We start from the raw sequence: 26703 nt of genomic DNA, 5'->3' as shown, positions 1-26703 counted from the left end.
AACTCACGGCGAGGCATTCGAACCGTCAACCGCCCCCCAATTCGAATCTGCATCGCGGCTGGTCCAATGACCATCCCGCGGCCTCTGCAAACGCCGGCTTCCCGGTCTCTGCCCAACCACGTTCTTTGCTCCGCCCACTATCCAATCACAAGCCCGGATGGGTTTGAAAAAGTGGGCGCGCGGTTGCTAGGCGTGATGCACGGGGAGCGGGGGATTTAAAAGAAAGGAAGGAAAGGGCGGGGTTCGGACTCAGGTTTTGCGCTTTCACAGCCGATTGGTTAGTCCGTTCGTAGGCGGGGCGGGGCTTTAGGCTTGAAAGGAAGGCGCTTTCTTTTTGCTGAATTAGAGCTTGAGTGGGAAGGGGCGGGATTAATTGGGACTCCTCCCACTCGCCGTATTGGCGCTTACTACGAATTAGCTACTTGGCGGTAGATCCGCGCTACTCTGCGCTCCCCGAAGATAGAGGCGTAGCAGCGGGAATGAAAGCGGGTGGTGAGTGCCCATCCCCGGGGCGCCTTTGCGGGTGGATGGGTGTCTTTAAACGGGGGTGCTCCGTAGAACTGACTGAGCAAACCTGGATGTTCCCTCCATTTTGCTCCGGTGTAAATTGGGGTTTGGGGGTCCAATTAGTAACTAATAATGAATGAGGAGTTGGTCACAATCTCAGGGATTTATCCGTAGCGGTTACCTGTGAGCTACTGAGCCAAAATCCTGGCTAGTAGTGCCAGGAAAGTAATGCCCCCCTCTGCTGAAGGGGGCTTTCTCCTATGTAAGCGTTGTAAGAGGTGCAGCCCAAAATACTCCTACTAGAGAAGTAAATCCCTTTTAATCTAGTGGTCCGTAGTTCTTAGCAGGTTTAACATATGGTCGTATGGTTTAAGGTTTCAGTTCTATACTTACGCAGGGTTGGATCAAGACAGCTAGGCTTAAAATGGACCCACTGAAATATATGACAGGATACTAGTTCCGGGCCTAATTAAGTCCTATTAGTTTTACAGCTTGATTAGCAGTTCAGTCCTTACTCAGAAATCCTGTTGCATAAGGGATCCAGCCCTTATTTAGAAGAAAATAAGTGAGGCTTCTTGTTGTTTAGTCGTGTCCGACTCTTCGTGACCCCATGAACCAGAGCACGCCAGGCACTCCTGTCTTCCACTGCCTCCCGCAGTTTGGTCAAACTCAAGTTGGTAGCTTCGAAAACACTGTCCAACCATCTCGTCCTCTGTCGTCCCCTTCTCCTTGTGCCCTCCATCTTTCCCAACATCAGGGTCTTTTCCAGGGAGTCTTCTCTTCTCATGAGGTGGCCAAAGTATTGGAGCCTCAGCTTCAGGATCTGTCCTTCCAGTGAGCACTCAGGGCTGATTTCCTTCAGAATGGAAGTGAGGCTTAGTTCCAAGTAATTCTCATTCCGGGTTCTTACCAGCTCCCCCCCTGCCCCATATATATGCATATTATATATGCCTGTCAATTTAGGATAACACTTCATGAATCTGAATTGGCTTCATTTATACTGTACATACTTTCTATTGAGACACCGGAAGTCCTAGGCACATAAATTTTGGAATGATGGATAAAATATGAATGGGGTGGAAAGGTATCTAGGCTAATAGAAAGTGGGGACTGCTAGTTAACTGCTTATCTTAACCTCGCCTTCCATGTGTGAAAGAATTGTCCCCAAATGGCTTCTGTTTTGCTAGCTCAGCTTCAACAGTTTGAACAGGCTGTACGTTGCAAAGCAATTTGTTTTTAGGCAGTCTAAGTGGGACCTGATTCGCACGGTTCAGGTTTCCTTTCCGACTTTTCTCTCTTGTTTTTGCCCAAAACGAAACCGGAGTTTATTTTTTTTTAAATGTAAATCTCAAGGAGAGGGCGCCCCGGTAATTTGGGCGGGTGGATTTAAAAAGGAAGCGGAGCCTATAGTGGGGCAGGAGTTGAATGCAGTGGCTGGGGATTGGCTTGAGGCTTTTTCGTGTGAATGAAACACAATTGCAGAATACTTCGTGCTTGTTGCGGTCCCTTGGATCCCCCGCATCGGACCCAAAAGCAATGGGTAGTTTTAAAAGCCAGGATTATTATTATTAGGAGGCAAAAGTTTAGGGGTAGGATATTCTATCTGAAAATGGTAATCGAAAAATGCCTGGGTTTTTAAAAGCAATTTTAAAGAGAACTGTTCTAGTTCTCTTGTGTTTTGTGGGTCAGAAGCACAACATTCTATTTTAATTGGGCAACAGTTTTTACACTTCATAGACAAAAACAACAGATCAATTTTGTACTGATATTTATGCAGGTTACATGAATAACTTAAAACTGTTATCAAAAAGAAGAGGAAACTTCTATCAACAGCTTCTCTTAAAGTGGATTAGTTTTTTAAATCAATATTTTGCTTTTTGTATAAAATCATATATCTATTAACTTCATACAGAATTAGGATAGTTTGGCAGGCAAAGTAGCCACTTCTGCTTCTACAGGTGGGTGCTACATTTTGATTCCCAATGCCATAATTATGCAATTTTTCTTTATGTGCCATTCATACATTCTGCAACATTTTGATTTGCTTGTCTATGGTTATTTATGAAGTAGAAAATTGCATTACAGTGTCATTCCATGTTTCAGATCCCATTGATTTAAATGGGATGGTGCAAGAGATGCTTGAAGTTGCAATCCTGTATGCACGTATTTATTACATTTATATCCCACCTTTTCTCCAAAGAAAGTGTGCAACCTGCAGCCCTCCAGATGTTTCTGGACTTCAACTCCCACCAGCCCCAGCCAGCATAGCCAGTGATCAGGGGTGATGGGAGGTGTAGTCCAATGACATCTGGAGGGCTGCAGGTTGTGCACCTCTGCTCCAGCGAGATCAAGCTGGCATGCCTGGTTCTCCCTCCCTCCATTTTATCCACATAGCAACTCTGTGAGGTCTGTTAGGCTAAGAAAAGTCACCCAATGTGCTTCATGGCAGAGTGGGGACTAGGAACCCTTGACCCCCAGATATTAGTCCAACACTCTAACCACTACACCACACTATCTCTTAAACCTGGGAGTAACTTCCCTTGAACTCAATGTGGCTTAACTTCTGAGTGAACCTATATAAGACTGCACTGTAATTCTCTTGAGTTGATATCCTTTAAATGTGCAGCACATTCTTAAGCATGTGTGAATGGAGTGATCTACTCTACAAATCACCAGCTGTACAGTTTTGGGGATTACCTGTTACTGATACCCCAGGCTAAGAATACTAATCCTTATTTGTCCTAATATCTCACCCTAAACATTTCTACAGCCAGCTGAGCCGATGAAATATGTTGCATTATTATTATTAGTAGTAGTAGTATTTATATCCCACCTTTATTTACTGCTTTTATCAACTGGCACAGAGCAGGTGCTCAGTAGCTATTTCTGATATTTTGAATCACTATCAGTTTGTACTTGGCTGTATCCTTTGCTACATAATTCTTTTGGCTTTTGCATTATTTATATGCTGTGTTTTAATAGGATTGCAGTGTTTGTAATTTTTAATACTGATGTTGCTGTTTTGAGCTTTGGGCTCAGCACTGTTGTTGGAAAAGCTGAAAACAAATATTAAGTCATTAAACAAAAATCAAAATGTTTTCGCATACAAATCCTCCCAAACGTTTTGCCAAACATTAAGCTACATTATTAAAACAAGCAACAAACAATACTGGTATATAAAGATCCATTTAGCACCCTTCCCACAGGGTGGTTTATCATAAATGAACTTGCGTGCGTAGAGTCCAGCTGGAACAAGCTGTGATGTGGTCTTTTCTGTCCTCCCTCTCTGCAGGAGAGCACAAAATGTACTGCCAGCCACAGACGTGCTGATTTTTATTCTGATGCATGCCTCTATGTTTGCACCTCTTGTCTGATGAAATACCTTGCGCTTGCTTTAGTGACCCACTGCAGGTGCTCCAGGTGCTTCTCTGTCCCTTCGAAGCGAAGAATGAGGAAGAGACCCAGAGTTCTGACGCTGTTGTGCCTCCCGGAAGATGTTCTGTTTCATGTTCTTAAGGGGCTGCCTGCTGAAGACATCCTTTCCCTCCGAGCTGTAAGTTTAACTCCTGCAGGAATACTACCGTACTTTTCCATCTATTAGATGCCCCCATGTATAAGACACCCCACCCCCCCATTTTGGGGGACTCAGTTTTAAGAAAATGAGGGGAGATGGCCCAAAGTTGTTGAGCCTCTCCTGCCACACAGCTGTGGGCAGGAAACACTCCCAAGATCATTTCCTGCATGCAGGTAGAGAGTCTTTCCCTCGAGGGAAGTTGCGCTCCAGCCAGTTGGCCAGAGGGCACCTTCCCCATGCCGCTGCACACAGGAAACGATCCAGGGAGTGCTTCCCATGCGCAGCAGCATGGGGGGAGCTGCGCGTCGCCAGCCAGTGCCCCCAGATCACTCGCAGCGGCATCTCCCTCCCGTGCCACTATCCGTGTATTGGATGACCCCAGTTTTTTGACATGATTTTGTGTCAAAAAACCTCATCCAATACATGGAAAAATACTGTAGCATAGCTTTACAGAATCCTTCCAAGGCAGCATGTGATTAAAATATAATGCTGTCTAACAATAAAATCATTAAAAGACAGGAAAAATGAATCCTAAATGTTCAGCCTGGAGCTGGGGAAGCCTGAGGATCTCCAGATATTGTTGGACTACAACTCTCATCGTTCCAGACCATTGACCATGCTGGCTGAAGCTGATGGGAGTTGGAGTAAAGCTTTTCCTCCTGTTCTCTTTCTACAACCAGACTAGTATGGGTGGAAGTTGTTCTCCAGATAACTTGGACCCAAGCCGTTTGGGGCTCTTAACCATTAAAACAAGCCCTTTAAGTTGGTTTAAGAAACCCACTGACAGCCAGTGCAGATGGTACATTATCAATGTTATATGATCTGGCCACCTGTTATTACATGATCTGGCCACTTGGGTATCTGCATGTTCCCCAAGTCAAGTTTCTGAATTTAAAGTCTGTTGTGATTGCTCTGTCTTTTGGAATCACAGCAAAGTTGAGTCCTCATATTAGGATTTTAACATCTGTTGGGGCTCTGGAGTTATGTAATAGTTTTTTGGAAGCTGGAATGTCTTCAGCTTTCAGGGCTAGATTAGTTCATACTGTAAATTAAGTGTTAATGCTTCGTTTATATGGTGGTGAGGGTCCTATGGGAATATGGTTAACAGCTCACCCTTCACAGGAAGTAACAGAGTTGGAGTGAGGGAGCAATTTTTGCCCACAGCATTGCATAGAGGAGGTTTGATTCCCCCTCCCTACATGCCACAGTCCTGATTGTGTGCCTTTTCCTTTACAGAAAAGAAAAGCACATTTTAATGCATGCATTTCACACAAGGGTTGCCAGCCCTTTTAGACCCACGGGTATATTTGGATTTCTGAGTATGTGCACATGCAGTTTCCAAGAGATCCAGTAGAATTAATCTGAGCTTTGAAAAGCACATAGAGCTGGGAGAGGAAGTGGGAAAGAGTGTCATTCTTCTAACTTCCTTTTTTAGTTTTATGAACCTTTCAAGGAAGAAAAAAGGTAACAGTTGTCACCACCTAACGAGCTAGGGGGCAGTGAGTGGAAGGGGTGCCAGAGAAAGACTTCAAGGGCACCACTGTGTCAATGGGCACCATGCTGACAGCCCCTGATATATAATATCTAGCTTGGACACCACTGCTTGAAAATGGAAAGTGTAATGCTGTGCCACCGTCTTTGGGTTAATTGACCCTGAGCAGGGCCATTTTGAAGCCCTTTGGTTGTAATTACCTGCTTGTCTCTCTTCTAGGTTCACTCTCATCTTAAGTACCTTGTAGATAACCATGCTAGTGTTTGGGCCTGTGCAAGTTTTCAAGATGTGTGGCCTTCTCCCAGCAACTTGAAAATGTTTGAAAGGTAACTCCTACGAATTTTAGAAACCTCAAGATTAAGGAGAATGAGATGTTCAAAGATCAGACACTTATTATTTTCAGGGGGTGGTGGTCAACTATTCAGCCATGAACTGCGCTATTCAAGAGCTCTGTGTGCTTGTCTGCCCTTTAAATCAGAGCCTTAAATTGAGATCTCTTTCTCTGGAAAAAGCAGGTATTTCAGCTAATCTTTTTTGCAAACTGCTGGAGTAATGCAAGAAAAGGACCTGAGGAGTGGCACCCTCTGTGTGGAACTTCTTGCCTACCTATATTTTGGAGGCTATTATGTTTTGATGGACAAACACTGCTTTGTATTTCACTGCAAACAGCGTATTGGCATTCATCCATAATACAAAAATGAATCAATCCATTCTCTAGGATACTCTGGTAAAATATGTACTATTGTCTTCGGAGATAGAGGGATTTCTCCCCGCCCCCTACAATGGGTAGAATCCATTTGTTCTTTGAGTGTCTAAGACAAAATACACTGCATCCATCTCTTTGCAGTATAAATACAGTAAATATCTAGTGCTTTCATGTTGTTTAATTGGAGGCTGGGGGTATCATCCTCTTACTGCAGAAGGTCTAACCTTTCTACCTGTATTTTGAGTTTACAGTGAGGAAACATGGAGAGTGCAGCCATACTAAAATCTGCCCCTGCTTTGTCTTATGGGCAGTGGTGATGTGTTGCAGGTTGGATGTCAGTTCACACACATACAGATCAAAGGAAGCTGTGTTGGGCCACTTGGAGGAAAAATCCAAGACCTCACAGTACCTTTATTAGGACCAACCAAAATGTCATAAAATAGTGATCAGCCTTGATGTTAACACAAAGGAGGGGAAGACTGAGAACAGATACTTAGCTGGATGTTGTAGAGAGAAGGTGTGTATCAAAATAAAGGTGGCAGACTTGACTGGTCTCTGCCAGGTGCCAGTGGTCTCAGATGGACACATACGATTCTGGGTCAAAGAAGCAATGGGCAATCCCTGTCTTTCAAAACACAAATCCAGTAGTTACTCAGATCTCTCACCAGGTTTAACTGAAACTCACTGTCTTCAATAGGCAGAGAACAGAAGTTGGCACATAGAATGCATTCTCAGGAAGGTTATTTAGCAAGCAGTGGAATAAGTGACAATTGTATCACCAATTTCTGAATTGAATCTAAGCTGTGTTTGGTAAAATCCGGAATTTTCAGAAACCTGTATCCCCCCTCCAATAAAATTCTCTATATTTGTGCAGGGCTGCAGAAAAGGGTAACTTTGAATCTGCTGTGAAGCTGGGCATTGCCTACCTCTACAATGAAGGCTGTAAGTCATGGGTATACGTGGAAATGCATGCATGGAAAATATTTGGGAGTATGGTGTAACTGCCGCAGGAGGGGGAAGCCTACGCCCCCGCCCCGCCCCCCCGTTGTTGCTAATGATGGGAGTTGGAATCCAGCCTCTGGAGGGCCACAGGTTCCCCAACAATAAGCTAGAGGGTAAGAAGTTGGCAGTAGGGTTCTGCAGACTTGGCTATATATAGTCCTAAATGCTGGTCTTGCAATTTTCATATCAAGGGAACTTTCCCTTTCTGTACTGTGTTTGCTAAGAGTTGTTTGGACTTATACAATTTATGGCCACCAGCTTGGATGGTTTAAAAGTGGAGAGAGAAATTCATGGAGGTCAAGGCTATTGAAGGCTACTAGCCCCAACGGCTATGTTCTCCCTCCACTGTTGGAGGCATTGTGTCTCTGAATACCAGTTGCTGGGAGCCAGGTGGGCAGAATAGTGCTGTTCCACTCAGCTCCTGCTTTTGGGCTTTCCATAGGCATCCGGTTTGCTGTAGTGTGAAGAGGCTTCTGGCCTTGATGGGCCATTGACCTGATCCAGCAGGGCTCTTCTTATGTTCTGAATGGCAGCAACACTTGAATAGGTGCCTCTCTTTCCATTTTGACGTTGCCTATTTGCATGGTGTGTTGGTCCTTTACGTGCACTGTTTTATGTACGGTAATTTCGTACATACGTACATGATTTAATTTGTATGCCACCTTTCCACTGTTCAAACCATGTTCAAGGCGGCTTACAACATGGAAAAAGCACATAACCACAGCATAACAAAAGCAGTCATACACAATCATAATAATAATAAATTTTTATTTATACCCTGCCCTCCCCAGCCAAGACCGGGCTCAGGGCGGCTAACAACCAATAATAAAAACAAGTTGATTAAAATACAATTTAATAGATTAAAGTACAACATTAAAACAATTAGGGAACAATCTCATCATAGGAGGAGAAAGGAAAAAGAAAAAGGGGGAGGGAATCAAACTGATTCTGAGCCAAAGGCCAGGTGGAACAACTCTGTCTTACAGGCCCTGCGGAAAGAGATCAGATCCCGCAGGGCCCTGCTCTCAAGAGACAGAGCATTCCACCAGGCCGGAGCCAGTGTTGGGATAAATACAACATTAAAAAATACACATCCAAACTGATTAATTTCCACATAAATCCCAACAAGATCTAAAATAAACAGCCCCACCACAACAAAACACCCAGCCCAAGAGCCTGTTTAGCAGTCTCAGCTTTTGTGCCTGGAGTCAGTCAGATCCTGCTCTCCCAGGCCAGGTAGAAAAAGGGTTGCAAGGATAGTAGGTCTTCCGACATTTACCGCCAGATTTTCAGCTTGCATAGAGACAGGAGTAGTAGTATAGCGAACCAAGCTTTGCTACAATTCATGTTTCAAGAAAACTTTTTCCCTTTCTACTCCTTCAGTATCAGTCTCTGATGAGGGTCGTGCAGAAGTGAATGGGTTAAAAGCATCTCGCTTCTTCAGCCTGGCAGAACGTCTGAACACCTTCGCAGCCCCCTTTGTCTGGCTTTTCATTCGCCCACCTTGGTCTCTGAGTGGAAGCTGCTGTAAAGCTGTGGTCTACGAGAGCCTCAAAGCAGAGTGTCAGCAGCAAAAAGTAAACCGGCTTATTTTGTAGCTTTCAGACTTAGATCTCTCTTTCACCTAAGACTTAGCTTAGACTTAAGCTTCTGTTGCAGAGGGAAAGATTAGTCATTCTAGCCAAAGACACAGCATCTTAATTTTCCTGATTGCTTACTTTCTGAGGGTAGGGGGTGGAGTTTGCAAGCCATACAACAGAGCATCCTGAGAATATTATTTCCTTTTTTTTTTTTTTTTTAAAGTCATGTTTCTAGCCACTATGAAAATGGCCTGTGAAAATCTGTAAAGCCTAGACAGGGCTCAGTTCAAATATCAGGAAAATATGCATCGTTGGTCCCCACTTTCCATTGGTAGCAGGAAAAAAGCAAACTAACTTGCAGTGCAATCCTGTATATCGTATTTTTCGCTCTATAGGACGCACCTTGTTTTAGAGGGGGAGAACAAGGGGAAAAAATTCTCCCCCTCTCTGCTCAGTGCCCCTTCAGCGAAGCGGCAGGAGAAACGGAGCCCCTTCCATTTCTCCTCCCGCTTCACTGAAGGGGCGCTGCGCAGCTCTCCCTCTCTGCTGAAGCCAGGAGAGTCTTGCTCCCCTGGCTTCAGCGAAAGGATTTATGCGAAAGGATTTATGCGGGAACTCGCGCTGCGCTCCAAAGGCTTCATGGACCGACCCCTCTTGGTCTCCAGGCTTCAGCGAAAGCAATGCGAAGCCTCCGGAGCGCGGAGGGAGCGCTCCCTCTGCACTTCAGAGGCTTCGCGTTGCTATCGCTGAAGCCAAGGAGCCTGCATTCGCTCCATAGGACGCACACACATTTCCCCTTCATTTTTGGAGGGGGAAAAGTGCGTCCTATAGAGCGAAAAATACGGTACATCTACTTGGAGAAATAAGACACATGGATTTCAGTGGGGCTAACTCCCAGATAAGTGTGTATATGATTGCATCCTTAAACACTAGCTCTTCCTGCCCATGAACCGTGAACATGCCCCAGTTGCTGCTTCTCCAAATCCCCCCAGGTCCTGCAGTTCCTCTTTCTTTCCTGAGCCAGTTAATAGTTTCCTCTTAATGAAGTCTAGGCACCCCACTGATGCCATGAGGGGCCTCACCCGCTCCTTCCAATTTTCTTTGAGTTGCTCAGACTCTGCATTAGAACTTCTTAAGAACTGATCCTACGTGCTCCCTGAGCAGGCATGCTGTTCCCCTTCATCAGTGTTGGGAGTTTGGTGAACATATTGCAGCGGTGTTCAGAAATAGTCTGGTAAGACTGCTGGTTGAAAGGATAAATAAAAGTCAAGGTTTATTACTCATGGCAAACAAAGCCATTCTAAGTATACGTTTTGCTTGTAGCTGATAAGGAGCCAAGAAGGTAACACTAGCACATGGTAGCTCACACTGAGTGAACTGGAGGAGGAGGAAGGAAGTGAAAACTGAAAGGAAGTGATCTGCTTCACCAACAAGTGGTTACTAAAAGAGTAGGAATTAGTAAGGGGAAAACCTGCTTTCTTTTTGCTGTCTCCCGCTAGTTCAGGTAACTTACTGCAAACATTGTAGCTATATTCCGCAAAATAGCTGCTTGACTTAAGTGTATTTCTGGATTATTTATTTATTTATTCCATGAAATTTATACGTCAGTTGTTTGTAAAAATAAAAACAGCCTCCAAGCGGTTTGCAAAAAGATAAAACAATTTAAAAAAAAATAAAAATTGCAACCATACTTAAAAACATACGAAAGTTAAGATGCTTAAACAAATCAAAATTACCTTAACTTTCTAAGCATTTGGGTAAAGGTAAAGGGACCCCTGACCATTAGGTCCAGTCATGGCCGACTGGGGTTGCGGCGCTCATCTCACTTTATTGGCCAAGGGAGCTGGCGTACAGCTTCCGGATCATGTGGCCAGCATGACTAAGCCGCTTCTGGCAAACCAGAGCAGCGCACAGAAATGCTGTTTACCTTCCCGCAGAAGCGGTACTTATTGATCTACTTGCACTTTGACGTGCTTTTGAACTGCTAGGTTGGCAGGAGCAGGGACAGAGCAACGGGAGCTCACCCTGTCTCAGGGATTCGAACCGCCGACCTTCTGATCGGCAAGTCCTAGACTCTGTGGTTTAACCCACAGCGCCACCCAAGCATTTGGGTAAGCTTGTGTAAAAAAGAATGTTTTTAGCAGGTACTGAAAAGAGTACATTGAAGGCACCTGCTTGATTTCAATAGGCAGGGAGTTCCCAAGTGCAAGTGCTGCCACCCTTAATGATATATTTCTTACAAATATGGGATGGGTATGATGTGGCACCTGTAGTGGTGCCAGTTCCACCGATCAAATGGTTGACTGGGCACATGTTGGGGTAAGGCGATCTGGTAGGCAAACTGATCTCATGTTGTTATGTTACAAAAGTGATGAGTTCAGGGATCCACCAGTCTTTGGAAGTTTGAAGGAAAACTTACGTAGGACAACTTTGATGATGCTTGCTACTTGGCTTCTCTTTATAACAAATATACCCTTCTCCATTTCTTTTAGGCTCAGAGAGGATCAATTCTGTATTGCCTAGCTAAAGTCCTAAATCTCTTTGAGGTAAGTTCCCCACCCCCATTGTGTCTGTCCTACCATGCCAAATTTACCAAATCTATTGTGGGACTTTGTATTTGCAACTACTCAAGCCATGTTAACAAAGTGTCTGTTGATTGCTGTAGCCAGTTGAATCTGTATCTTATTCTTAAATGGTTTTGACTGGTTAAGTTTGTTTTCTTGGTAAACTGATATTTGTTTTTTTCATTTTAGGCTGACAGTGGGTGTGGTGGTGGGATATAAATGGACTATGCAGCCGGAAATGAAAGTGTTGGATCATGATATAAACCATGTTATGTTTACGCTTAGTAAGATCAAATATGAAAGATTAGAACAACCAATTTTGTCTTGTTCCAGACTGGGGTTCTTAGATATCTTTTCTACAGATAGGAAACACTTGCACAGATAATAAAGAGAGACAATCTTGCACAGTCTCTAAACATAAATGTACTTTTTTCTCTTCTTTTATGCTTCTGAGGCTACAATCTTAAACCCACTTGCCTGGGACTCAATGAGACTTCTAAGCAGGCACGTATAGGATCACGCTATTGAGTTAAAGCTTGCACAATGGTTTGGAAGGCAGGAAGCAGGGGCTTCTTGCATTTCCTTGCATGCTGCTCACCAAATTATTTAGGCTGCAGTTTCCCCCGAACTGTAGGCTTCTCAGTTATTGGAATCACTAAACCTTGGAGGGGCTTGCAGCTGAGACCATTATAGAGAACACTGGATCTCAGTGGCTTTGTGTGCGGGCGTAACTGAATAGTTGGGGATAAATAAATGTCACCCTTATTCACAGGATGAAGAGAAAAGAAAAGAAGCCCTAGAAATGTTTGAGAACTCATCGAAGCAGGGATGCTTGCACAGCGCCTACCTCCTCTGGGAAAATAACAGAAAAGCTTCTGTGAGTATATATGACACTAATATCATACTGGCAGGTAAACAAGGCTTGAAGAGCCAGGCAAAAGATGGTTGTCTTATAGCTGCTGGTAGGAGACAAAAAACTCTACTCAGACAGCTGATGTTGAGAAGAATGGAATGAAGGCAGTAGCATGGCTTGGTGTAGGGATTTGGATGTTGTTGGGTGCTTGGAAGAACTCTCCCTTTGAGAGCTAATGTGTACATTTGTGGGTGGCTGAGCGTGATGACAACCTTGATAGAATAAAAGTGCATAATCATGGTCTATCTCCCAAGTAAATACTGTATCAGTGCTGAGAAAGTGGTGTGTGTCTTTGGGAGTCCCAGTTTAATTCTGAACAGCGGTCCTCAAATTTGCAAGTACCTCGGTTTTCGAACCTAATCCATTCCAGAAGACCGTTCGAGTTCCGAAACGTTTGAAAACCGAAAACTCAATACGGAAGTCACGTGGCATGTTCGACTTCTGAGGCGTGTTCAAAAACCGAAGCATTTACTTCCGGGTTTACAGTGTTCGAAAACCGAAATGTTCATCAACGGAGACATTCGAAAACCGAGGTACCACTGTATAGGAAGTACAAAAGGGAAGATAGTTTGTTAATAACACAAAATATGCAGTATCTTACTTTGCTTCCATTCCTCCTTGTAGATGTCAGACCCTGGTAGATACCTTCAAAGCCTCAGGAAACTCAGGGATTATGCAGCCAAGGGCTCTTGGGAAGCCCAGGTAAGACTGTCACTCCTGAATCTTTGTTGTTCCCCACTTTGTTCAACTGCTTTCAATGTTGAAGCAGAAGGTACCTGCTGAATCCCTCTTGGCAGAGTATTCCACAATACTGGGTCAATAATACTAAATACTCTTTCTTATTTGCTGTCGCACGAGTCTCGCCAACTTGGGGAATAACACTCCTGCAGATGACCTCTGTGATCTAGTTGGGATATAAGGGTTCAGGCAGCACTTGAGGTTCAGGTGGTCCCATAATTTATTTTCATTATGAACAGTTAATGCTGATTCTAATGCGGCCACACTTAAAACTCTTTCCCCCTCAGGGCGGATTCGAGATGTGATTGTGCCTGTAGCATGGTGCTGCTCAGTGGGATCCTGAACCAATGAGCTTACTTGGCACCATTGACTGGGTGGGAGAAGTTTTCTGCTATTTTAATTTCCCACGGTGCTTGTAGTGATGCTATATTGTGTACTTTGGTGGTTTTTTAAATGGTGCCTGCAGATGGCAGAATGAATGGAAGAACCAAAGCAGGCATTATTAGTTATTGCGGGTCCCCTTAGGACAAGTTATTGTCCCCAGCCCTGCTTTCCCCGAAATATTGAAGATGGTGTCATTAAAATAAGCCAAGTGCATCAACTATTACTTGAATTATTGGTGTCTCAGAAAAAGCAGAACTAGCTCTTTCTGGAGATGAGTTATTTTCCCTCTTGATTTGTGTTCTTTTTCTCCCTGTTACACAGATTGCTCTAGCCAAAGCTTGTGGGAATGGAAACCAACTAGGGCTGGAAACAAAAGCCTCCAATGAGATGGTGTCTCAGCTCTTCCAGGCCTCCCTCCCTCTCAGCAAGCAGAGCATCTTCACTGTTCAGAAGGGAATGAACGAGACAATGAGGTAGAGTCATAGGACAGGCTGAGGGAATTGTTTGCTGAAGCAGAAAAGGCTGCTTGCTAAGTTGTTTTTGCCAGATGCTTGTATTATAGTTCTCCATAGCATGCTGTGCAGAATGCTAGGTTGCTACAGGGTGGGTTTTCTTTTTGGGAATCTAATTGCTCTTTTTTGGGGGGAAAGCACTGCCACCTACAGGAAAAGACACACATGTGCATAAATATATAATTTTTAAAAAACTAGTAGATATTGAAAGATATTTTAAACAGCTAAGGAGCTGAGTTTACTCTGGTTCAACTATGTTATACTTGGTGGAAGGAAAGCCGTAAGCTATCTCCCCCTCCCATTGTTTCTGCCCAATACTTTAATGTGCTTACATCAACTATTAGCTAGAGTGGGTGTGGGGAACCTCTGGCCCTCCAGATATTGCTGAACAACAACTCCCAACATCCCTCGCCATTAGCCATGCTTGCTGGAGTTGTAGTTGAGCAACATCTAGGATGCCAATGGCTCCCCACACCTGAGCTACAGTGATCTGCTTTTAAAAGAGAATTACTTAAGTTATAGCATTTAAGCTCTCCAGTTAGTGGTGGTTTGGACCATGCCAATCTGGCATTGTTTTGCTTGCCCCCCCCCCCCCATCCCACAACAACACTCTAAATGGCAAAAAGCACTCATAGATTTGATTGAAAACTTACTGGCCTGTAAAAAACTGCTCCAAGCCATAATATGGATGTGCTTCATTCTCTTGTTACTATTGCATTAAAATGTGGCTTCAATTGAGGATCCCAGCATGTTTAATTTTTAGTTACAATTATTTGTAATGAAAGAACATTGTATTATATCCTAGTTATTTCTGCTTATTTGCATGTGTTTTATTCATATTGTGTCTTGTTTTCTCTTCTGTCATATGTTGCTCCCAGCTCCTTTTGGAGGAACAGCAACTCACATATGTAGTTGTAGTTGAATGAAGTTGATAGCTCAGCTATAGTCTGCTTGCTTTTAAATGGCTGCTCCTATTGTTTAGGTACATTCTGATTGACTGGCTGGTAGAAGTGGCCACCATGAAGGATTTCTCAAGCCTCTGTCTCCATATGACAGTAGGGTGTGTGGACCGGTACTTGAAAATAAGACCTGTATCCCGGGCTTGTCTTCAGCTTTTGGGGATTGCTTGCATGGTTATTTGTACACGGTGAGTAACTTGACTATTGGCAGTAGTGATGGCTGGGCTCTTAATGAGGAATGTACCTACAGGACAAAATTATGGTCTGCCAAGTTTTTCTGAAAGTTGTAGCAGTACTAGCTAACAGGGTGGATTTGATTTAAATCAAATCAGTTTAAATCACTAGTCAGTAAGATTTGATTTAAATCATTTATTTTTTTTACAGAAAGACTCATTCTTGCTGGTATAATCTTAATATTTACAACCAGATGAAGGTTTCCTTTTTGGAATAAAATTTCAGAGTAGTTTTTACAGTTATTACTGATTTGGTTATACTATTAGAAGTACATAGACAGATAATTATGGAAATATTGTGAGGTTTAATAAGCTAACTGTTTATATTTGGACAACTTTTCTGCTGTACTTTATTGGAAGGAGAAAAAAATCATTTCCTTAATAACATTTTATTTAACTAACGTAATAACATTATAGCATATGTATCCATGTTTGTTAACTGATGTGGTTAAACGTTTTTTTTAAAAAAACTTAGACTGAGTTTTAAAACTTAAAACTTTAGTTTTAAGTTTTAAATACTTAAAACAAATCCTTATTTCCTGATAAATAGCCTTTGGGCTATAATGTAACTTAAATAGAAAACTATCTTTAGAAAGATTTTTCCTCCAAAAGTATTTTATTTTAAAAATCCAATTTAAAACAAACAAAAAAATCAATTTTTTTAAAAAATCATTGATTTTTATCCACCCTGCTAGCTGCAGGGCACTTTTAAAATGTTATTTTTTAATAACAAAGGAAAAGTGACTTCATCTTCTACCAGAGCTGGTTGCGATTTGCAGGCATTGTCATGCCTTCTGAATATATGGAACCTGCTCAATTTCACAATGACAGCTGCTGTTGTTCTCCTACAGGGCAGACCACACTGGGGATGGGTACAATGGAACCATAAGGTGGGGCAGCATGGGTCCTCAGGAAAGACTGGGGTGTGGAAAATGTCACACCTGCAAGCACCTGTTGCCCCAAGGGTCATGGGTGAGGTGCTGTCCCTAACTGATTTTGGGGGATACAGTGGGGATCTCAAATTAACTGATTGGAGTGCCCTGGAAAAATAATGATTAATTATTTTTGTGATTAGAAGTTAGAACTGTCCTCCCTTCTTGAGCTATGATCGTTTCCTTAGTCTGCTTGGTTTAGTTTCTCAGTGTGGGGAAAACAATTACTGTGTATTGTTGTTTAGGGCAGCCAAGGCTGCTTTGCCCCTCAGAAGCTTAGGAAATCCTTGATCCACCTTGACATACCTTGTCAACAGTGTGATCTGACTCAGAAACCTGAGAAACTACCCTGATTTGCATTGTAATTTGGAGACCACACAGAGCTGATGCCCACCGCTGGTATTTTGCATTCCTGCTTTGAGATTAAAAGTATTTCTTCACGTTTCCCAGATGCTCTCCAGTGCAACCTTACAAATAAGACCAGCAGATCAGCTTTTACTGGTTTAACTGCTTCTTTAAATAATGTGTGTACATACACAGAAAGAGACTTGTCCATTCTATCTGGCGTTGGATGAGTAAACAGATCCACTATGTGTTTGGGCCTTGGTGATAATCCATCTTTTGTTACAGTTTTATCAGCAAAGAGATTCTGACAATACGGGAAGCTGTTTGGTTAACAGACAACACATACAAATATGAAGATCTTGTCAGGATGATGGGGGAGATCATTTCTGCCCTGGAAGGAAAGATAAAGGTAAGCTTGTAGAGATGGTGAGAGCCTTTCTAATCTAGCTGCCATTAATGCAATGCTGACTAAATAAATGCTGGTCTGCTTTTTACCTTGCCTTTTCCGTGAACTACCTTGCAAATTAGGGGATATTCCTCTTGTAATTCTGTATTGCTCTTGGCTTCCTCTTACCTGATATATTCCTGATGGTGGTAAAGATGAATAGCTAGTTTATCTGTGCTTTTGGAAAGCAGATTATCTTGCGGGGTTGAGAGACCACTCGTTCAGCTCACTCATACTGCCCTGTAATTTGAGGGGAGGGGCTGAACAAGTCTGAGGTCTGCTCACAAGTTCTCTTGTGGACTGAAATATTGCCTCCCAAGTTTTGGAGAGAACTTCCTCTGCTTGGATGGAGCATTCTCAGTGGTTGTGCCCATGTCCTGAACACTCTTCTGAGGGAGACCTGCTTAGTCCCCTTCCTGGTGGCCTCTTGGCTGGTGAAAGCTTTGCTTAGATAGGCCTTTGGCCTCCTGAACTAAGAGTTCATAATTAATAGTTGGCTATTTTTCCATATTTCCCTTGCTTCTATCTGTTTTGGTACCTGCACCCACACCAATGTGCTCTGGCATACATTTTGGGAATAGTTAGTGTTCATAATGATCCCTTATCTTAGCATAAAACGGTGCTGGATCAAGAGCCTTGATTTGGGGTGAGTGATTGTCTTCCAGCTGACTTTCAACTCTTGATGTACATCTTGGAATGTATAAAGATATGGCAGTGAGTTGATTTATGGTTTATTGTACACATATGTATACCTGAGTCTTCAATGGAAGGTGTAGAACAACATATCCCAAGAGTCTCTCATTGCCCCTCTGCTAGCTTCAGCAATCTTGGTTGAAAGCAGCAGTCAGTCATGGCTACCAGTCTCTCAGTGCAGCCTCATCCAGCTAGCACTGCATGGAATTCTGCCTACTTCCTCCTTCTTGTTCCCAGTACACCTTTAGATTTCAAAAAGGACACATTTTTCTGTGACATCATGCACCCTTCATCGCCTTGCCAACCTGCCAGTTCCGCCTCTATCCACTCTCTGGGGAGAACAGTTCTTTTGCATTGCCAATGTCCCTTAATGGCTAGGTACTTAGCTAGCTGAGCCATGCTGGTTTGTATAAGCTACCCATGAATTCTTTGTCTGGCACAGTTCTGCAGCTTGTATTTTCCCATTGTATCCTAAATATTATCTAAATACTACCATTTATTAGTTTCTAATATTCACTAACAGACTCTGGTACCCAAAACTCTGGTGGCAAAAACCCAGTAACCCTCACCTCAAAAATGGGATAGAAATGTAAATAATAAAATGCATGTGACTTTAATAAGAAGTTTGTTTGTTTGCATTGAATAGCCAACCTTTAGCAAAGAGGGTGTTCCTGGAACAGTACACCGTGTTGCATAGTTCCTGTGTATGTCTGCCTTAAGTAACCTCTTCTATTCTGCCACTTTTTAAAAGATACCTACTATTCTGGACTACAAGGAAGTGCTGCTGAACATAATCCCATTGGAAAGAAGAACTGTGCATCTCTACAGCTTCATTTGTGAACTTTCACTCTTAAACACAGGCCTTTGCATATACTCTCCTGCCCGTTTGTCTGCAGCGGCCTTGCTGCTGGCCAAAGTATTGCACAAGCAAGGTAACAATCCTGCTGAATTAATTCAGGCACCTTTTGGGGAACAATATCCAGCGAAATAGTCCCATTTTAGCTCTTGTCTGGTTCTCCTGCTGTAGGGGTTGAACTGATTGCAAGGGGGACAGGGAGAGCTTCAGTTTGGAGAGGTGGAAGTGGCTTCTTAGGATCTGGGCAAACAGTTTTCAGTCAAAGAGCTCAGGCAGTGGTCATTGGAGTACTTGGGAGCATAACCGGTTGTCACTATGTTGAATGCTTTCATTTGAGAATTTGGTTAAATAACACACTGTGTTAGAGACCAATGAGCAATACTGGTTATTTTGTTCATGTCTTTTCTCTCTCTCTCCAGCTCATCCTTGGACAAGCCAGTTATGTGAAGCCACAGGGTTTTCCCTTGAAGAACTGATACCCTGTGCACTGAATATCCACAAAAAATGGTATATACCGTGGGGGGGGGAGGCATAATAGCTTAGTCTTCCTAGCTGTTGCAAAATACTCCTTGGCACGCTTGGAACATGCAGCTTCAATAATATTTGAACTTCCTACAGACAGCATCTGAAGCAATGAGTTGGTCTGATTGCCAGCTCAAGAGTGTGCTTTCCTTGGGGCACTTAAAAAGTGTGTACAGTGTTCACGGCAGGGGTGGGGGCTTAGAAAGTTTTATCCTCAGCCTGGCCCACCCAGGCCACAAAAGCATCTTCTGCTCTCCTAGATTTGCATAGGATATGAACAACTCTCCTTACTGCAGGCTTGTACAGTTCTTTGTCAAGAAGGGAATGAAGCAGATAGTAAAGGGTTAACTCCTCATTCCCCTCTGTTTCCTCCTGCACCAGCTGATGCATCCTCTCATATCACATCCTCAGCTGTGTCAACAACATACATTTTAGTCTTCCACTTAGGAGGGAGGGACTGGAGCCCAGAGGTTAAGGTACATGTTTTTGCATGCAGAACGGTGTCCAGATTTCCTCTTCGACTTCTCTGATTAGAAGTACCTGAAGCTGGTCTGTATTCCTGAAGTGGAGGGCAAGTGCAAGCTGCAGATGGATGGCTCAGGTGTAAAAACAGGCTAGTTTGCAGGAAAGGGAGTAGCTAATTGCTTAAGAAGGCACAAGGCTCAAAACCAGGGTTTAGAGGACTGAAAATGTTGCACGCAGACAGACCCATAATACTAGCATTGCTATCATAATTATTTGCATCTTTCAGTTTATTACCCACTGTTCACCAGCAGCTCCCAGGGTGTGTTGCAAAAAATGGAAATAATGCTAATCAGGCTGAAACCAATGCTTTCTGTCTAAGGAAAGCCATAGATATTTCTTCTAATTACCCTCCGTAGGCTCTGCTTAAGCCTTTTTGCTGCCAATGTGAGTGCTGTAAAGCTCTCCCAGAAGACAAGTTGGGTTGCTATTTTCAGTGCCCACAGAATAAAATATAAAATGGTGATCTGGGAGCAAGGCTGTCAGTAGTACAATTGGAGTCTGAAGCCAGGTTTGGAAACCTAAAGGGAAACTTCAGCAGCCATTGGTTCTGTGTAATGCTTGGTGGTTCTGTTAAATTTATCCAGTGACTCTAAACAAGGGGTGTACTTACCATCTCTCCCTCTGTCTCCCAGTTTCCATGAGGATGTCCCAAAAGATTATAGGCAGGTGTCCCTTACTGCTGTGAAACAACGATTTGAAGATGAGCGCTATGAAGAAATTGGCAAAGAAGAGGTACTGCTTTTGAGGGGAAAGAGAAAGGGAGAGTCCCAGTGTATCTGAACGCTCCAGGACTGCATTTTATAGGATTGTACTGTAAATCTATAAGGAAATGGAGCACAGTAAAATGTGTTGGATGGGCAGCACCAAGTCTGGTGGAGTCATAGGCTGCCCACCTTCTGGAGTGGAACCCCTTGGTGACAAAGCAGATCTTCTGGGGACATGTTCTATGCAAATTTGTGTTGGAAATTGTTCAGCCTGCATTGGAAAACTTTCTGATGTGCTAGCGAGTGATCTAGTTCAACATGCTTATTATACTAGCATTTAGCAGGCAAAGTTAAAAACGATTAAGCTGGCAAGCTTTCCCTAATACTGTGTTTGTAGTTAGCATCCATTTATTCATTGTTACTAATAAATTTATAAAATGGATTTTTCCCCCCATGGAAAAATCACTGGAAAATATTCTTCCCATTACCAAAACAGAAATGGAGAAGTTGCTTCTTGCTGGACAGGGAACTAGGAAAAAACCCTTCTCTGGTTGGCAGCCATTATATGCAGCAAGCAAAGCACTTTTGCTGACACCCACTGTTTTAATACTCCCACAATGCCTCTGGGGTCCTTGGAGTGATACTGTGCTGGGGCCCTGGAGACACTGTGGAGAATTAAAATGGTGTATTCTTATTGGTGGCTGATCGTTGAGTTCATAACTATTTAAAAATATAGTTAATCTGCAAGTTTCTAGAACCTCTATATTAGTGTAGATAAAGTGTTAGATTACGAGCGTTCTGATCTCCATTCAAGCCATGAAACTCACTGGGTGACTGTAGACCAGTCACTGACTGGCAGACTAACCTACACCACAGGATTGTTGTGAGGAATAAAATGGGAAGAGAACTGTATATCTTTTCCTAGGAGGAAAAACGTGATGTCCACATAATGATAAATAACTTTACATTTCCTTCAGTAAGCCATCTAATATTTAAGAACTTAATAAAAACTACCATTCACCAATAAAAAGCAATGCCATTTTTTAATATTTTCCTTTAACAGACCTGATCCAAAGTAGGTTCATTGGAAACCTGCCCTTAACTTGCAGACTCGCTGATTAAAACTAGCCCGTGCCAATTTCCATCCACAAAACCTCTTGTTGAACTTATTATAGCCTCATTCCTATCCATATTTGTGTGGAACTAAGCGCAGTTGAGCTCAGTGGATTTACTTTCAAGTAAAGATGTGCAAGGTTGCACTTGTAAGTAGTACTTTAGAGAAGAGTGGTATGGGGTTTCTTTGCTTTTGTTTTGTTGGGGAGGGTGACTGGGGCAAAATCCAGAAAACTACTATGGCATCAGTGGATGAGTTTTAAGAGCATGTGTGACTGTAGCTATGCTGTCTCACTGAGCTCACTTGTCTTAGGTGATGAATTACAGCCAGCTCTGCTCGCTGCTAGGAGTGAAACATGAAGATCCAGAGCCCGACTCCTTGTACATGAACACAGTGGAAACATTTCTCACTTCTCCATCGGGAAAGAGAACTAAAAGGCAAGTCTGGTCCCTCTGTTTTACCTGGATGGATGGGGTATTCACTGACTACTAGACAAGTCCTCTGGCATTTGTAACCTTGTACAAACTGGAGTATTGGCTTCTACCACCCCTAGCATGGATCACAGCTGCTACTCTGCATTGCTCATCTATTGGGTGGAGAGCATATGGCCCTCCAGATGTTGCTGGATTCCAGCTCCAACTAACTCAATATGTCTACACTGACTGGCAGAAGCTCCTCTGGAAGTTACAGCCAAGGGAATTTTTTCAGCCCTTCCTAGAGTTGCCATCCAAAGCCATGTGGTCTACCACTGTGTTAACTGCACTGCCCTCTTGCAAGCCATCAGTGCTGGGCAGTTCAGCAAACAGTTGAAAATGGAATCTTCCTAGCTTTCCAGGTCCAGCCAAGAAAAGGTTCCATGTGTCAAATAACTAGCTGGCTATTGATAATGCTCAAAATGGGTGGTGGTGGTTTTGTTTACTATTAGACTAGGTTGTGCTTAATGGAAAGGACTGGAATGGTTTTATGATTGCTTGAAAAGAAGTAGGGTAGCATAACACTCAACTTTGAGCACTGACTGTGGAAAAGCTGATCCAAGGCCCCATTTTCTCTCCCCCTTTTAAGAGTATTTTATTAATGGTCATAGATACTCTTTCCACAGGAGAAGAGAAGACAGCATCCAGGAAGACAGGGGAAGCTTTGTAACGACACCAACAGCTGAACTGTCCAACCAGGAGGAGAGCCTTCTAGACAACTTCCTGGACTGGAGCTTGGATTCCTGCTCTGGCTATGAAGGAGATCAAGAAAGTGAAGGAGAGAAGGAGGGAGATGGTAAGGTTATTTTGGAAGGTGGTATGTCATTTGGGGATATTACCATCTGACATTTGGGGTGGGCGGGGGTTGAATTTAGGCACACAATCAAGCAGTGGAATAGTAATACTTGAGATTGAATGTTTGAATGCTTTGCTTCAGAAATAAAACCTTGCTCGACATAGAAAACTGGCATATTGGTTGAAAAGCATTTAGCCCTGCTAAGCTAATTTCATGTGTGAGAAGAGTTTTTTTTAGGGGGGGGTGTTTGAGGGGAACAGTTGGATATGCAACCTTTACCTGCATTGGTACAGAGGATGGTGGTAGAATTGACACCCAATTATTTTGATTTTATCAATTGATCAAAGATAGGTAGAATAGGGTACTGTTTTGTTTTATCAAAGCTAAACATTAGCATTTTACTGCAAGAGGGTAAACTTTGACAGAATTAAAGCAAAAAAAGTGGGCACTTAAAGTGCACTACAAAGATTAGTCTTGATTTTTTTTCAGTAGGGTTTATTCAACCAACTTTTCTGTATAGTTACAGCTCCAAGCGGAGTTCTGGATGTAACTGTGGTCTGTACGGGCCCTGAAGAACACTGCTATGGCTGTTGTGAAGACTCCAGTGATGAAGAGAGCATTGCCAAAGAGGGATCTACATTTGACCTAAATAATTATGACCCACCAGGTGCTGGGAAGGGATGGCTAATGCACCACAGCCAACCAAAGGGCACCATTGAAGCCAGCTCTGGCTATTCTTCTGTCAACAGTACCAGCCCTACTTCCACTATAGATTGCAACTTTGGAGCATCTCCAAAAGCTACCTCAGTGCAGCCTCTGGGCCCTGCCAAGAACAAAGGCGGATCTCCTCATGACTCAAAATTATGTTTACACTCCAGCAGAAGGCAAGCAAAACGGAAAAATGTGGCTGAGTACAATGAAGAAGAAAAGATGAACTTGGGCTTCTTAAGCCTCTGATGTCCTGGTGCTGTTTACTTTAACAACAAACAGGTGCAAACATGGTTGAAGGCTGCACTGTACATGGTGGCTCATGAGGTGCATTGCCTTGGTCTCGCTGAATGTTTACCTAAAGAATTTCCCCCAATACTTGTTGCTGTTGTCTTCCCCACATAATATCCTGTGGCCAAAACAAGATTCAGGCACTAGCAGGCATAAATGTGGCATTTCCCCTGCAGAATATGGCCCGCAAAAAGTCTTCCTTTCCCCTCTTCCCTTCTGTTCCATGTAAACTATGTTTGCCCATGACATGATCAAGCATTCTTTACTAAGGTTCAGTGTCATTCTTGGCTCTGCTCTAATGCCTTTCTTCCGTATCCCAAGAGGTGGATACTTCCCTGTTAGTGGTGTTGAGCTTGGCCCATCTGAGGCCTTTGTTGCCTGTGAAGTATTTGGTCTGACAGTTGAGATCTGCACTGCCTCTTCATTGCTTCTGCTACTTCAAAGCAGCTGCATCTACTGTAGTTTACTAAGAAGCAAAGTGATCCTGTTTACCAATGAATTGTTTTAAGGCTGGGGGCTATTTTTGCCCTTCTGTGCATGTTAAGCAATATAGTGGCTTTTGTGAGCTAGCGGCAAACAGCTACCTGTGGGAGACGTAATATGTTCTAATAATTTGGTTAAGTGTCCTATATATTTTATTTTTCTCTTTTTTTCCCCTCAATATTCTTTCTCCTTTCCCTTTTTTCTGTTGTTATCTGCTCCTTTATACTAGGCTCCTTTGATTACTAAATTGTTAAGGTTCTACCTCTGCTCTAATTGCAGTGGTGCTTGAAAAATTGGTTGATGATGGAAATTAATTTTACTTGAATTAACTGTTACCACTTCAGTTGTCCATTGTCCGAAAAAGCTCATTTGGTTCATGGGATCTATGGATTGAACCATCTGTCTTACAAAGCTGATCACACTAAAAGTCTGAAGCCAAGAGCTTGGACATGTGGACTTGAATGTTCTTCCATTAGACCGAACCACCTCCATGTGCAAAACTTTGAAATGGTGCCTGCAACCCTCTGCGACAATTGTACTGGTATTAAGGATTCTGAACAGAGACGCAAAATAAGGTTTGGCTCCCTTCTTTCAATTATGCCTCCTTAGAATGTATACCCAGGTACAAAACTTGTGTGTTTGGAATTAACTACATGAATCTGAAAAACACTGGACAGGCGTAAATGATTTCTTTCTTTCTTTTTCTTCAGAAGGTAATGTCAATGACAGTTCATGTTGGCTAGTGATGTTTTTTTATAAAAAACAATTTTTTAAAAATATAACAGACTCCTGACTTTATTGAGTGGACAGAGAGTTCTCTGGTGTGTTTAATAAACTACAAGAGGATCTCCATAGATGAGACTGTCTTATCACTGGCAAAGGAGAAGCTACTGTATATGATAAACTTGCTTATTGATCTGCACTTCTTGGAAACATAGCAGGTGGATAGTAAGGAGACACAAGACACATTTATTTACTTAGTAAGGTTTGTTAGCTACCCATCAGAATTCAGTATCTTAAGGTATGCTGCATCTGATAAAATCAGTTTAAAAGCTGGAAGAAATTACCTGCACAGAAGCTGCTTAGCACAAGGTATGTTTTGAGTACCAGAAGTGATCTTTGTTTAAAGTCGTTCTATACCCAAATCCATTCCTGGTTGCCCCAAGCTTTGTTATTTCAGCAACCTGATTTGGGGGGGGGGCATGGGGATTTTGTTGCTAAACTGCCATCAAAATATGGGGTATTATGCTGATTCACAAGCAAATCTCCCAGAGATGTACAACTCCAGATCTGCCCACTTGACTTAGGCTGCAGTTTTGGTGAGAGTGAAGGCTCACATTACAGAATTCTCTTAAGGTGTTACCCGTCTCCCCACTTTTAAAGTAAAATATTAGAACATATTTGTCCCCAGTGGTGGGGGTATCTATTTTCACATGTGGGTTGTAGGTTACTTGGGTGGCTATTTTCAGGGAGGAATTATTACCAAACAATCACTTTTCAGTACTTCAGCAGACTTGCTCTTGGTATTTGATGGGAAAACGACAAGTATGTTACAGTACACAAAGATTGATTGACTTTTCTGCATAGCCAAAAACTGGAAAATATTTTGGAGGAATTATATTAACAGGTATGGACTATAGCTTTGATGGAAAGAGTTATAGCCTAAGTGGTAGAGCTTATTTTGCATGCAGAAAAAAGGTCCCAGTTTCATTTCCTGGCATCTCCAGGTATGACTTGGATTTAAAACTCTTGAAGCTGCTGCCAGCAAGTATAGACAATACCATACTGAGCAAGTTGGAGAAATGGTCTGACTATAAGGCAGCTTCATGTTTCTAGCTTTTTCAGCTGTGCAACCCCTTTTTGAGGCAACTGGTACCAATGTTACTCTGGGATAGCAGCCAAAAATCTTCCTGCTCATGTATTTCAGTTGTACATTGTTTTTATTAGCTTAAAAAAAAACCTTGGAATCCATTTTGATTTTTTTAGGAAAGGAAGTATTTTAGGTTTAGTAACCAGACCATTCTGGTCTGGGATTTATTTAGTAAGCATTTGTGTATAACATAAGTACCATATTGGGAAGACCAACTTGCAAAACAGTGGGGGCTGGAGAGATGCAGATAAGACCTCATGATGGACAGCTCTTTAAAAAAATGGACGCCTGCTGGCAGCATCCTTTCTCAGTCATTTTTGAAGGTCCCAGCAACTGCAGGAAAAGCTACTGTACTTTTTAAAAAAAGTATTCCAGCAATGCCAAGCAGCTGTTGTTATGCCTCCAGAATGTTGTGTGGTGCTACAGTTGTGGGCAGTGGCTGTATAAAGAACTGCCATTTTGTTGAAGCATCCTTGTCTACCCTTGAGGAGGATACTTCATTCCCTCCTAGTAAACTGGTAGTTATTGATGTGCCCTCTGGGGACAGGTTGTGTATCCACAGCAGAGGAGGACCAGAGGAGGAATGACCACTGAGGAGCACAGAGGGAAGAAATGCCATGGCACACCTGTAGCAGCAAACTGGATGCCTTCACCTCCCCCAGCTGCAATAAAACATGCCTCACCTGTATCGGTCTCTACAGCCACAGCAGGCACTCTCCAGCGGCTTGACTTTACCCCAAGGCGCTCTCTTCCATTGTCTCCTGAGATGGATGGATGCCAAT

At 42.9% G+C, this 26703-nt stretch overlaps 1 protein-coding gene across 3 annotated transcripts; it reads left to right on the top strand.

The window, feature by feature from the left end:
- Positions 1 to 194: 194 nt before the first annotated feature.
- On the top strand, positions 195 to 24833 carry CCNF (cyclin F). 3 transcript variants are annotated; one of them, XM_083585484.1, is made up of 18 exons: positions 195 to 277; positions 2420 to 2465; positions 3906 to 4060; positions 5793 to 5899; positions 7154 to 7221; positions 8665 to 8858; positions 11354 to 11407; positions 12198 to 12302; positions 12963 to 13040; positions 13782 to 13933; positions 14955 to 15119; positions 16727 to 16850; positions 18331 to 18511; positions 18855 to 18942; positions 20115 to 20214; positions 21613 to 21737; positions 22400 to 22569; positions 23090 to 24833. In XM_083585484.1, exons 3-18 carry the CDS (start codon positions 3956 to 3958, stop codon positions 23524 to 23526), a joined length of 2253 nt encoding a protein of 750 aa, XP_083441610.1. In that variant the 5' UTR covers positions 195 to 277; positions 2420 to 2465; positions 3906 to 3955; the 3' UTR covers positions 23527 to 24833. The 3 variants fall into 3 exon arrangements, with proteins under 3 accessions (XP_083441610.1, XP_083441609.1, XP_083441608.1); XM_083585483.1 differs by lacking the exon at positions 195 to 277 and adding an exon at positions 303 to 492 and having other exon boundaries at positions 2285 to 2465; XM_083585482.1 differs by lacking the exons at positions 195 to 277; positions 2420 to 2465 and adding an exon at positions 303 to 492.
- The last annotated feature ends 1870 nt before the right edge of the window (positions 24834 to 26703 follow it).

The sequence above is a fragment of the Podarcis filfolensis genome (assembly GCF_964270895.1).
Source record: "Podarcis filfolensis genome assembly, chromosome: 14".
Taxonomy (NCBI): Eukaryota; Metazoa; Chordata; class Lepidosauria; order Squamata; family Lacertidae; genus Podarcis; species Podarcis filfolensis.
The sequence above is the reverse complement of the archived record's forward strand: the minus strand, read 5'-3'. Positions and strand labels throughout refer to the sequence as shown.